Source organism: Leptodactylus fuscus, chromosome 5, assembly GCF_031893055.1.
Source record: "Leptodactylus fuscus isolate aLepFus1 chromosome 5, aLepFus1.hap2, whole genome shotgun sequence".
NCBI classification, from domain to species: domain Eukaryota; kingdom Metazoa; phylum Chordata; class Amphibia; order Anura; family Leptodactylidae; genus Leptodactylus; species Leptodactylus fuscus.
The window spans coordinates 220,193,739-220,207,751 of record NC_134269.1 but is presented as its reverse complement, the minus strand read 5'-3'; the positions used below and the strand labels follow the sequence as shown (position 1 = coordinate 220,207,751).

Genomic DNA, 14,013 nt, shown 5'->3' with positions numbered 1-14,013 from the left:
TTGCGGTTTTTCATGTGAAGCCTCAGAGCTGTAATCCTCATGGTTGCTATGGATGACGGCTCCGCGGTTGGTAACCTATAGCATTACGTGTATGGCGGCCGGGACTTCTGCTCTTACATGGAGTCTCCCCTGCGGTGATGCGGAGCGGCGAGGTCTGATGGCGGTGGGCGGGTCCTCTGTAGGGCTCAGGATGGGGCGCAGTTTTTCGGACTTTGGTTCAGAAATTGGTTTTAAATTCTCACCAATCTCTGTAAATTTCTCTACAGGAATGGCTGATACTAACAGCCCCTCCCCCGAGCGCAGACCCCGACTACTGACCCCGCTGTGTCCCATCCATATACTGACCCTGATATCTGCACCTCTGACAGTACAATATGAATTCTCTGCGCCGCCCCTTTAATTATATTTGATCAGATCCTTTAATTACCTAATGTTCAGGATATTGGTCACCTGACACCGAAATACCAAACAACCCCCCTCCCCCGCCCCGTGTGACAGCAAGAGCAACCAACGTGATAAATGTCACTGAGCACAGAAACTTATCATCAGGACAAGGAAAGAAAGAAAGATGGCGAAATAATCACCCCGAGCCGGATTATAGAAAGGGGGGGGAGGGAGAGGGGGAGAGGGGGCAGGGGGGAGGCAGTATTATGCACACTTATACACAATAAATACCACTAGGGGGAGCTCACTACATACAGTATATACAGTCACCACTAGGGGGAGCTCACTACATACAGTATATACAGTCACCACTAGGAGGAGCTCACTACATACAGTATATACAGTCACCACTAGAGGGAGCTCACTACATACAGATTATACAGTCACCACTAGGAGGAGCTCACTACATACAGTATATACAGTCACCACTAGGGGGAGCTCACTACATACAGTATATACAGTCACCACTAGGAGGAGCTCACTACATACAGTATATACAGTCACCACTAGGGGGAGCTCACTACATACAGATTATACATTCACCACTAGGAGGAGCTCACTACATACAGTATATACAGTCACCACTAGGGGGAGCTCACTACATACAGTATATACAGTCACCACTAGGGGGAGCTCACTACATACAGTATATACAGTCACCACTAGGGGGAGCTCACTACATACAGTATATACAGTCACCACTAGGGGGAGCTCACTACATACAGATTATACATTCACCACTAGGAGGAGCTCACTACATACAGTATATACAGTCACCACTAGGGGGAGCTCACTACATACAGTATATACAGTCACCACTAGGAGGAGCTCACTACATACAGTATATACAGTCACCACTAGGGGGAGCTCACTACATACAGTATATACAGTCACCACTAGGGGGAGCTCACTACATACAGTATATACAGTCACCACTAGGAGGAGCTCACTACATACAGATTATACAGTCACCACTAGGGGGAGCTCACTACATACAGATTATACAGTCACCACTAGGAGGAGCTCACTACATACAGATTATACAGTCACCACTAGGAGGAGCTCACTACATACAGATTATACAGTCACCACTAGGGGGAGCTCACTACATACAGATTATACAGTCACCACTAGGGGGAGCTCACTACATACAGTATATACAGTCACCACTAGGAGGAGCTCACTACATACAGATTATACAGTCACCACTAGGGGGAGCTCACTACATACTGTATATACAGTCACCACTAGGAGGAGCTCACTACATACAGATTATACAGTCACCACTAGGAGGAGCTCACTGCAAACAGATTATACAGTCACCACTAGGGGGAGCTCACCACATACAGATTATACAGTCACCACTAGTAGGAGCTCACTACATACAGATTATACAGTCACCACTAGGAGGAGCTCACTACATACAGATTATACAGTCACCACTAGGAGGAGCTCACTACATACAGACTATACAGTCACCACTAGGAGGAGCTCACTACATACAGATTATACAGTTAAATTGTGTCGGTTATACTGTTGTCTTCCACCTTCCTTTGCCCCAGTATACCGACCAACCGGAGAAGGTCTATACCGGACCAAAACGTCTCTTCATTTTTTGTCAGATGTAAATAACGATATACACTTCAGGACGCATGGATGTAGAGGGCCGGAAATTCATTTCTTTTGCATACTATGGCAGTGAGAAGCCTTTTCCTGGCGCCGTGTACCTGAGTGACGGTACTTTATTATTATTATTATTATTATCTAGTGTTGGGATTATAGATTGCAGCAAATATTATATTATACAGAGAGCGCCCCCTGGTGTTCTGAGGCCCGGGGCTCACAGAAGTCACAGATATTTGCCCTTCACCTGTCGCCGTCCTCTTACTCCTTGAGCTCTAGGTGATGTGTTGTTGGATTAGTCGGACACTCTCAGGCGCCGCTGCTCACGTGTTCAGTCCGGGTGGAATTTGCCGCCTCTACCTGTGACTGAACAATGGGGCAATTTATCTGAGCAGATTTTTGATGTTAATCTGCAGATTGTTGGTTATTACGTTTCAGGATATTTATGTAACCGTGCGGCCTGACCATCGTCTTCTCAGCACTGAATCCTCAGGCGCTCCCTGCACGGGTCAGCACATCAGGGGTTAAAGAGGATCAATGTGAACACAGTCTGATGGGAACTAAACAGCCTTCACCTCCCAAAGAAGACGATCGCACCGCCCTCATCTCCTCTCTCCAGAAACCAAAAAGGCTTCTTGAAACTTTTCACTCCTTACACCCAAGGTGCAGACGCCATAGAGCTGATCCCCCTCACCTACCATAGTACTGATCCCCCCTCACCTACCATAGTACTGACCCCCCCTCACCTACCATAGTACTGATCCCCTCACCTACCATAGTACTGATCCCCTCACCTACCATAGTACTGATCCCCTCACCTACCATAGTACTGATCCCCCTCACCTACCATAGTACTGATCCCCTCACCTACCATAGTACTGATCCCCTCACCTACCATAGTACTGATCCCCCCTCACCTACCATAGTACTGATCCCCCCTCACCTACCATAGTACTGACCCCCCCTCACCTACCATAGTACTGATCCCCCCTCACCTACCATAGTACTGACCCCCCCTCACCTACCATAGTACTGATCCCCTCACCTACCATAGTACTGATCCCCTCACCTACCATAGTACTGATCCCCTCACCTACCATAGTACTGATCCCCTCACCTACCATAGTACTGATCCCCTCACCTACCATAGTACTGATCCCCCTCACCTACCATAGTACTGATCCCCTCACCTACCATAGTACTGATCCCCCTCACCTACCATAGTACTGATCCCCTCACCTACCATAGTACTGATCCCCCCTCACCTACCATAGTACTGATCTCCCATCACCTACCATAGTACTGATCCCCTCACCTACCATAGTACTGATCCCATCACCTACCATAGTACTGATCCCCTCTCACCTACCATAGTACTGATCCCCTCACCTACCATAGTACTGATCCCATCACCTACCATAGTACTGATCCCCCCCTCACCTACCATAGTACAGATCCCCCCCCACCTACCATAGTACTGATCCCCCCACCACCTACCATAGTACTGATCCCACCACCTACCATAGTACTGATCCCACCACCTACCATAGTACTGATCCCCTCACCAGCCGCACTTCAGACTGTCCATTCTCATCTTTTGAACCTGTTACAGAAGAGGAAGTCTCCCAGCTACTTTCTTCATCTCGCCCTACAAACTGCAGTAGTGACCCCTCCCCTCACACCTTCTCCAATCTCTGTCGCCTGCTGTCACGACTTACCTTACTAAAATATTTACCCTCTCTCTCTCTCTTCTGGAATCTTCCCATCCTCCTCCTTCAAGCATGCTGTTATAACCCCGCTATTGATAAAACCCTCCCTGGACCCGTCCTGTGCTGCTAACTACCGATCTGTCTCTAATCTCCCCTTCAGCTCTAAACTTTTGGAACGCCTGGTTTATTCTCGGTTAATTCGTTATTTCTCTGCTAACTCTCTGCTTGACCCCTTGCAATCTGGTTTCCGCGCTCTGCACTCTACTGAAACGGCTCTCACAAAAGTCTCCAATGATCTCCTAATGGCTAAATCCAATGGTGACTTCTCTCTTCTTATTCTTCTGGACCTCTCTGCAGCTTGTGACACTGTTGACCATCATCTCCTCCTCACTCTGCTCCGCTCAGTCGGCCTCAATGACACTGCGCTCTCCTGGTTCTCCTCTTATCTCTCAGCACTTTCAGTCTATCATTCGCGGGCTCTGTTTCCTCCCCTCTTTCCCTTGCTGTTGGGGTTCCTCAGGGCTCGGTCCTCGGCCCCCTGCTCTTTTCTCTCTACACAGCCCCCATTGGACAAACAATCGCCAGATTTGGCTTCAGGTCCCATCTTTATGCTGATGACACCCAATTATACACATCTTCCCGTGACATCACCCCTGCACTCATACAGAACACCAGTGACTGTCTCTCTGCTGTCTCTAATATCATGTCCTCTCTCTATCTGACACTAAATCTCTCGAAGACTGAACTACTACTGTTTCCACCATCTAATAGATCTGTCCCTGATATATCCATTGTAGTCTCAGGCCTTACTATAACTCCTAGGCAGCAGGCCCGCTGCCTCGGGGTCGTGTGTGACGCAGACCTTTCCTTCACCCCTCATATTGAATCACTCGCACGTTCATGTCACCTCCACCTCAAAAACGTCTCCAGAATACACCCTTTCCTCACCAGAGATACACTAAAGACACTTATTGTCTCTCTGATTCATTCTCGCCTTGACTACTGTAACTCCTTACTAATCCGTCTTCCCCTCACTAAACTCTCCCCTCTACAATCTATTCTGAATGCAGCGGCCAGGCTCATCTATCAGGCTAGACGCTACAGCGAGGCCTCCGGTCTGTGCCGGTCACTACAGCGAGGCCTCCGGTCTGTGCCGGTCACTACAGCGAGGCCTCCGGTCTGTGCCGGTCGTTACATTGGCTGCCTATTCAATATAGAATAAAATATAAAGTTCTCCCCCTCCCCCACAAGGCTCTCCATAATGCCGCACCCCCATACATCTCCTCCCTCATCTCTGTCTACCGCCCAACCCCCGCTCTCCGCTCACTCAATGACCTAACACTTCCATCCTCTATTATCAGAACCTCCCCCGCTCGTATACAAGACTTCTCCCGAGCTGCACCACTTCTCTGGAATGCTCTACCCCGGACAATCAGAGGAACTCCCAATTTCTACAGCTTCAAACGCAAACTAAAGACACATCTTATCAGACCGGCCGATCACAATGTCTAACGTAAACCCTTCCCCCTCCTCTGTCCCCGCCCCCACATTACCCCACATGATATGATGTCATCTCAGGATAACTTTATAGGTCCGAGCTCCATCCACATGTTACAGGACACGACTGGTGACGGCTCATAAAGTCTTATGTTTGTGTAATGACAGTCACCTCTATTACAGAAGTGTCTGACCCCTGTATAAGCAATGCCGCCCCTGCTACCTCTTGTGTCACCCCCTCTACCTCATAGATTGTAAGCTCTTGTGAGCAGGGCCCTCAGTCCCATTGTGTGCAGTGACTATCTCTTTGTAATGTCTCTTTCTGTCTGTATTTGATCCCTACACATTGTACAGCGCTGCGGAATATGTTGGCGCTATAGAAATATGCTAGCTATAACCCGCGACTTCGTCGTCCACCCCCTGATGCCAGCGCAAACCACCTGCAGCGCGGCCCGTGGGCCCCAACGCCCCTCTACTTGTGGCCAGAGCGGGCCTGCCCCCAGGATCTTGTCCCCCCCATCTCTGCCCCCAGCTTCATGTCCCCCCTTCTCTGCCCCCAGTGTCTTGCCCCCCCATCTCATGTTCCCCCATCCTGCCCCCACCCCCTACATCGTCCCCCGTGTAGTAGCTCTCACCTTTGTCTCTCTCTTGCTCCCTCTGCTGGCTGCCTGCACACACTGCTCCTGCTGCTCCCTGTGGCGTTTACGTAGCAGAGCAGGCCCGGCCTCATAGCAACCAGACGCCGGAGCTCGCTGTGCTTCATACAGGACACAGACAGCAGCACGAGAAGTGTATGGAGCAGAGGAGAGAGACAAAGGTGAGAGCTACTACACGGGGGGACGATGTAGGGGGGAACTGAAGCTGGGGACCTGGGGACACCCCCTCCCTGGGACACCCCCTCCCCCCGCTGCACAGACCTGTATGTGTAGTGTAGGGTGCAGCAGCCTCCTCCGCGATGTGTGTAGGCAGCGTGGTATAGCTGTTGCTCCGGGACCTGCACCAATAGGAGGAGCGTGGACAGACCAGTGCTGGCAGAATGCCAGCTTGTACAGCCGAGCCCGGAGGGGTGTTTGGAGGGTGACGGTGGCGATTTGGGGTGTGACCCACATTTAAAGTAGCCTATTTGACTTTCGTGGGAAATATGTAGGTGTGTGTGAAATTTCACCCAAATCCATTCAGCCGTTGGGCTGTGATTGAGAAACAAACATCCGAACATCCAAACCCACAAACTCACAAACATTCACCTTTATAATATTAATAGGATTATTATATATTGTTATACTCCAGTCACGCCCAAAGCTGCACGTACAACTATGCTACTACATCATTCAGAGTGGTGGTAGAGAGGTGTAGGCCTCAGTGTGGTGACCAGCGGTGGTAGAGAGGTGTAGGCCTCAGTGTGGTGACCAGCAGTGGTAGAGAGGTGTAGGCCTCAGTGTGGTGACCAGAGGTGGTAGAGAGGTGTAGGCCTCAGTGTGATGACCAGCAGTGGTAGAGAGGTGTAGGCCTTAGTATGGTGACCAGCAGTGGTAGAGAGTTGTAGGCCTCAGTGTGGTGACCAGAGGTGGTAGAGAGGTGTAGGCCTCAGTGTGGTGACCAGCGGTGGTAGAGAGGTGTAGGCCTCAGTGTGGTGACCAGAGGTGGTAGAGAGGTGTAGGCCTCAGTGTGATGACCAGCGGTGGTAGAGAGGTGTAGGCCTCAGTGTGGTGACCAGAGGTGGTAGAGAGGTGTAGGCCTCAGTGTGATGACCAGCAGTGGTAGAGAGGTGTAGGCCTCAGTGTGATGACCAGCGGTGGTAGAGAGGTGTAGGCCTCAGTGTGATGACCAGCGGTGGTAGAGAGGTGTAGGCCTCAGTGTGATGACCAGAAGTGGTAGAGAGGTGTAGGCCTCAGTATGGTGACCAGCGGTGGTAGAGAGGTGTAGGCCTCAGTGTGGTGACCAGCGGTGGTAGAGAGGTGTAGGCCTCAGTGTGATGACCAGCGGTGGTAGAGAGGTGTAGGCCTCAGTGTGATGACCAGCAGTGGTAGAGAGGTGTAGGCCTCAGTATGGTGACCAGTGGTAGAGAGGTGACTGGCAGGGTTTAGTCCTTCAGGTTAAGAGGGTTCCTATATTGAGACTGTCTACTAGTTGTTATGGGTTGGGATTGCCAGGGGGATCCTCAGAGGAGGGACTGAGTAGCAGTGCAGCCAATGGCAAGGTAGGGGTGGGCATTTAGAGCGCCTGCACCTTTGATATGTCAGCCATACTTGCCCAGATTAACTCCTGGATGAGTGGGCAAGTCTCCCGGGTCTGGCACAAGGCTCCCTCATCCAGCGGGCCTTCTCTTACTTCACCAGTGACATGGGCACTATCACATCCCATAAACGGGTCAGCGAGGCCTCTACATTGCTTGCCCACATCACAGAAAGGGGGCAGATCCGTGACCTCTTTCCTAAACATTGATAAGTATGGCATTAACCCTTTGTGGCCTGAAGGGACACCGCAGCATTTACCATTTTAATCTGGGGTCACACAGGCCTTCGATCAGTTGTCAGCTTAGGGACAGTTCACACTGGTTTTTTCCACCTCAAAATCTGTTTTCATTGGCTGCCCCATCTCACCGTTAGCTCCCAGGGCCCGCCCAGCTGCCACTCCAGCCCCACCCCCAATCAGTTCACCATCTCTCACAATTCCATTTTTTTTTTTTTATCTTATAGACAAATAAACCTGATCTGAATATAAAATTTATTATAAAACTCGGAGGCCGCCAGGAATTTCTTGAGAAATCCATAATTTCCGTCTAATCTTCAGCTCCATCCAGAATGCGCTGGAAAGAGAACGGGGAGAACATGTAGCCGCCTCCCGAGTAAAACTTATTCTGAAACTCCACCCTGCAGAGAGAAAAAAATTATTGCAATTTACAGTTTTTTCTAATATAAATTAATTCAGGGGGAGGGCATTCCCAGAGTGTTCCTAATGCTGAAGGAGCTAACCACCAGGCACAAAGCATCCTGGGAACTAGGAATATAATCTGTGAGGAACACAAGCTCCGCCCCCGAGGAGCCTTCATGTAACTGTTGGATATTATGGACCTCTCAGTACTCACCAGTGGAGACGCAGGGCGTGCAGGAAGGCCGACAGACCTTCCATAATCAACAATATGGCTATCGTGAGGACGGCAAAGATAGCAAAAATGATAAAAACACCAATGAGGCCGCCCCAACCAGCGCTGGAGAGACCAATATGCATCACCATGGTCCACAAGACTTCAGACAGCTCTGCGGGGGAGGAAAAGAGGGCGGGTCAAGACGGTGAAGAGAGAAGTATGGCAAAGAGAGTCAATCGGATTGGTCAGGCTGATTTTAAGGTAGTTGACATATTATTTGGAGCTGAATCGGGGGTTGTGGGATTAAAGGTGAGAGGTGAAGGTCACACGTCAGACTTACGGGCATGCGCCAGACTCAGGGCCCAGAGACGCAGGTAGGAGGCCGTGTTGGAGATGCAGCCCAGGCAGTACTCAATGGTGTGGATGGCCTGGTGGACAAATATGTCTCCGAAATCAAACTAAAAGAGAAGATGATGATGGTGAGAAGGAGGAGGCTGAGGAGGAGGAGGAGGCTGAGGAGGAGGAGGAGGCGGCTGAGGAGGTAGAGGAGGAGGTGGAAGAGGAAGAGGCTGAAAGGGAGGCAGAGGCTGAGGAGGCGGTAGAGGAGGAGGAGGAGGTAAAAGAAGATTAAAGGGGTAGTAGAGGAGGCGGCAGAGGCAGAGGGGCAGCACAGTTGCCAACTGTGAAATGATAAGGTCATTATTATGTGACTTCTCAGCCACTGCTGCAATATTTCTTCTTAAAGGGGCGGTGTTTAAACAAAGACAATACATTATGGGGATATCAAAACAATGTGATAAGAAACTTGTAGGGCTCTACTGCCACCTGTCTGCCATTACTATAGTACTACGGCTCTACTGCCACCTGTCTGCCAGGATTAGAATACTACAGCTCTACTGCCACCAGTCTGCCAGGATTAGAGTACTACAGCTCTACTGCCACCTGTCTGCCAGGATTAGAGTACTACAGCTCAACTGCCACCTGTCTGCCATTACTATAGTACTACAGCTCTACTGCCACCTGTCTGCCAGGACTATAGTACTACAGCTCTACTGCCACCAGTCTGCCAGGATTAGAGTACTACAGCTCTACTGCCACCTGTCTGCCATTACTATAGTACTACAGCTCTACTGCCACCTGTCTGCCAGGATTAGAGTACTACAGCTCAACTGCCACCTGTCTGCCATTACTATAGTACTACAGCTCTACTGCCACCTGTCTGCCAGGACTATAGTACTACAGCTCTACTGCCACCTGTCTACCATTACTATAGTTCTACAGCTCTACTGCCACCTGTCTGCCATTATTATAGTTCTACAGCTCTACTGCCACCTGTCTGCCATTATTATAGTTCTACAGCTCTACTGCCACCTGTCTACCATTACTATAGTACTACAGCTCTACTGCCACCTGTCTGCCAGGACTATAGTACTACAGCTCTACTGCCACCTGTCTGCCATTACTATAGTTCTACAGCTCTACTGCCACCTGTCTGCCATTATTATAGTACTACAGCTCTACTGCCACCTGTCTACCATTACTATAGTTCTACAGCTCTACTGCCACCTGTCTACCATTACTATAGTACTACAGCTCTACTGCCACCTGTCTGCCATTACTATAGTTCTACAGCTCTACTGCCACCTGTCTGCCATTATTATAGTACTACAGCTCTACTGCCACCTGTCTACCATTACTATAGTACTACAGCTCTACTGCCACCTGTCTACCATTACTATAGTTCTACAGCTCTACTGCCACCTGTCTGCCATTATTATAGTACTACAGCTCTACTGCCACCTGTCTACCATTACTATAGTTCTACAGCTCTACTGCCACCTGTCTGCCATTACTATAGTACTACGGCTCTACTGCCACCTGTCTGCCAGGACTATAGTACTACAGCTCTACTGCCACCTGTCTACCATTACTACAGTTCTACAGCTCTACTGCCACCTGTCTGCCATTATTATAGTACTACAGCTCTACTGCCACCTGTCTGCCAGGATTAGAGTACTACAGCTCTACTGCCACCTGTCTGCCAGGATTAGAGTACTACAGCTCTACTGCCACCTGTCTGCCATTACTATAGTACTACAGCTCTACTGCCACCTGTCTGCCAGGACGAGAGTACTACAGCTCTACTGCCACCTGTCTACCATGACTATAGTACTACAGCTCTACTGCCACCTTTCTGCCAGGACTATAGTACTACAGCTCTACTGCCACCTGTCTACCATTACTATAGTTCTACAGCTCTACTGCCACCAGTCTGCCAGGACTATAGTACTACAGCTCTACTGCCACCTGTCTACCATTACTATAGTACTACAGCTCTACTGCCACCTGTCTGCCAGGACTATAGTAATACAGCTCTACTGCCACCTGTCTACCATTACTATAGTTCTACAGCTCTACTGCCACCTGTCTGCCATTATTATAGTTCTACAGCTCTACTGCCACCTGTCTGCCATTATTATAGTTCTACAGCTCTACTGCCACCTGTCTACCATTACTATAGTACTACAGCTCTACTGCCACCTGTCTGTCAGGACTATAGTACTACAGCTCTACTGCCACCTGTCTACCATTACTATAGTTCTACAGCTCTACTGCCACCTGTCTGCCATTATTATAGTTCTACAGCTCTACTGCCACCTGTCTGCCATTACTATAGTACTACAGCTCTACTGCCACCTGTCCGCCATTATTATAGTTCTACAGCTCTACTGCCACCTGTCTGCCATTATTATAGTTCTACAGCTCTACTGCCACCTGTCTACCATTACTATAGTACTACAGCTCTACTGCCACCTGTCTGCCAGGACTATAGTACTACAGCTCTACTGCCACCTGTCTACCATTACTATAGTTCTACAGCTCTACTGCCACCTGTCTGCCATTATTATAGTTCTACAGCTCTACTGCCACCTGTCTACCATTACTATAGTACTACAGCTCTACTGCCACCTGTCTGCCATTATTATAGTACTACAGCTCTACTGCCACCTGTCTACCATTACTATAGTACTACAGCTCTACTGCCACCTGTCTACCATTACTATAGTTCTACAGCTCTACTGCCACCTGTCTGCCAGAACTATAGTACTACAGCTCTACTGCCACCTGTCTACCATTACTATAGTTCTACAGCTCTACTGCCACCTGTCCGCCATTACTATAGTACTACGGCTCTACTGCCACCTGTCTGCCAGGATTAGAGTACTACAGCTCTACTGCCACCTGTCTGCCAGGATTAGAGTACTACAGCTCTACTGCCACCTGTCTGCCAGGATTAGAGTACTACAGCTCTACTGCCACATGTCTACCATTACTATAGTACTACAGCTCTACTGCCACCTGTCTGCCAGGACTATAGTACTACAGCTCTACTGCCACCTGTCTGCCATTACTATAGTTCTACAGCTCTACTGCCACCTGTCTGCCATTATTATAGTTCTACAGCTCTACTGCCACCTGTCTACTATTACTATAGTACTACAGCTCTACTGCCACCTGTCTGCCATTATTATAGTTCTACAGCTCTACTGCCACCTGTCTACCATTACTATAGTACTACAGCTCTACTGCCACCTGTCTGCCATTACTATAGTTCTACAGCTCTACTGCCACCTGTCTGCCATTATTATAGTTCTACAGCTCTACTGCCACCTGTCTACTATTACTATAGTACTACAGCTCTACTGTCACCTGTCTGCCATTATTATAGTTCTACAGCTCTACTGCCACCTGTCTGCCATTATTATAGTTCTACAGCTCTACTGCCACCTGTCTACTATTACTATAGTACTACAGCTCTACTGCCACCTGTCTACCATTACTATAGTTCTACAGCTCTACTGCCACCTGTCTACTATTACTATAGTACTACAGCTCTACTGCCACCTGTCTACCATTACTATAGTTCTACAGCTCTACTGCCACCTGTCTGCCAGAACTATAGTATTACAGCTCTACTGCCACCTGTCTACCATTACTATAGTTCTACAGCTCTACTGCCACCTGTCTGCCATTACTATAGTACTACGGCTCTACTGCCACCTGTCTGCCAGGACTATAGTACTACAGCTCTACTGCCACCTGTCTACCATTACTACAGTTCTACAGCTCTACTGCCACCTGTCTGCCATTATTATAGTACTACAGCTCTACTGCCACCTGTCTGCCAGGATTAGAGTACTACAGCTCTACTGCCACCTGTCTGCCAGGATTAGAGTACTACAGCTCTACTGCCACCTGTCTGCCATTACTATAGTACTACAGTTCTACTGCCACCTGTCTGCCAGGACTATAGTACTACAGCTCTACTGCCACCTGTCTGCCAGGACGAGAGTACTACAGCTCTACTGCCACCTGTCTACCATGACTATAGTACTACAGCTCTACTGCCACCTTTCTGCCAGGACTATAGTACTACAGCTCTACTGCCACCTGTCTACCATTACTATAGTTCTACAGCTCTACTGCCACCTGTCTGCCAGGACTATAGTACTACAGCTCTACTGCCACCTGTCTACCATTACTATAGTACTACAGCTCTACTGCCACCTGTCTGCCAGGACTATAGTACTACAGCTCTACTGCCACCTGTCTACCATTACTATAGTTCTACAGCTCTACTGCCACCTGTCTGCCATTATTATAGTTCTACAGCTCTACTGCCACCTGTCTGCCATTATTATAGTTCTACAGCTCTACTGCCACCTGTCTACCATTACTATAGTACTACAGCTCTACTGCCACCTGTCTGCCAGGACTATAGTACTACAGCTCTACTGCCACCTGTCTACCATTACTATAGTTCTACAGCTCTACTGCCACCTGTCTGCCATTATTATAGTTCTACAGCTCTACTGCCACCTGTCTACCATTACTATAGTACTACAGCTCTACTGCCACCTGTCTGCCATTATTATAGTTCTACAGCTCTACTGCCACCTGTCTGCCATTATTATAGTTCTACAGCTCTACTGCCACCTATCTACCATTACTATAGTACTACAGCTCTACTGCCACCTGTCTGCCAGGACTATAGTACTACAGCTCTACTGCCACCTGTCTACCATTACTATAGTTCTACAGCTCTACTGCCAGCTGTCTGCCATTATTATAGTTCTACAGCTCTACTGCCACCTGTCTACCATTACTATAGTACTACAGCTCTACTGCCACCTGTCTGCCATTATTATAGTACTACAGCTCTACTGCCACCTGTCTACCATTACTATAGTACTACAGCTCTACTGCCACCTGTCTGCCAGGACTATAGTACTACAGCTCTACTGCCACCTGTCTGCCAGAACTATAGTACTACAGCTCTACTGCCACCTGTCTACCATTACTATAGTTCTACAGCTCTACTGCCACCTGTCTGCCATTACTATAGTACTACGGCTCTACTGCCACCTGTCTGCCAGGATTAGAGTACTACAGCTCTACTGCCACCTGTCTGCCAGGATTAGAGTACTACAGCTCTACTGCCACCTGTCTGCCAGGATTAGAGTACTACAGCTCTACTGCCACATGTCTACCATTACTATAGTACTACAGCTCTACTGCCACCTGTCTGCCAGGACTATAGTACTACAGCTCTACTGCCACCTGTCTGCCATTACTATAGTTCTACAGCTCTAC

The 14,013-nt window shown here is 48.8% G+C and overlaps 1 protein-coding gene across 1 annotated transcript in view; it reads right to left on the bottom strand.

Annotated features, from left to right (window-relative positions):
• Positions 1-8,038: 8,038 nt before the first annotated feature.
• Positions 8,039-14,013, bottom strand: part of ATP6V0A4 (ATPase H+ transporting V0 subunit a4) — a 28,068-nt gene continuing 22,093 nt past the window's right edge. The window contains exons 18-20 of the mRNA XM_075276500.1: positions 8,699-8,816; positions 8,359-8,530; positions 8,039-8,143 (exon numbers count right to left, since the gene is read on the bottom strand). Of these exons, the coding sequence (XP_075132601.1) occupies positions 8,053-8,143; positions 8,359-8,530; positions 8,699-8,816 (381 nt within the window). The 3' untranslated portion in view covers positions 8,039-8,052. The remainder of the gene's footprint in view (positions 8,144-8,358; positions 8,531-8,698; positions 8,817-14,013) is intronic.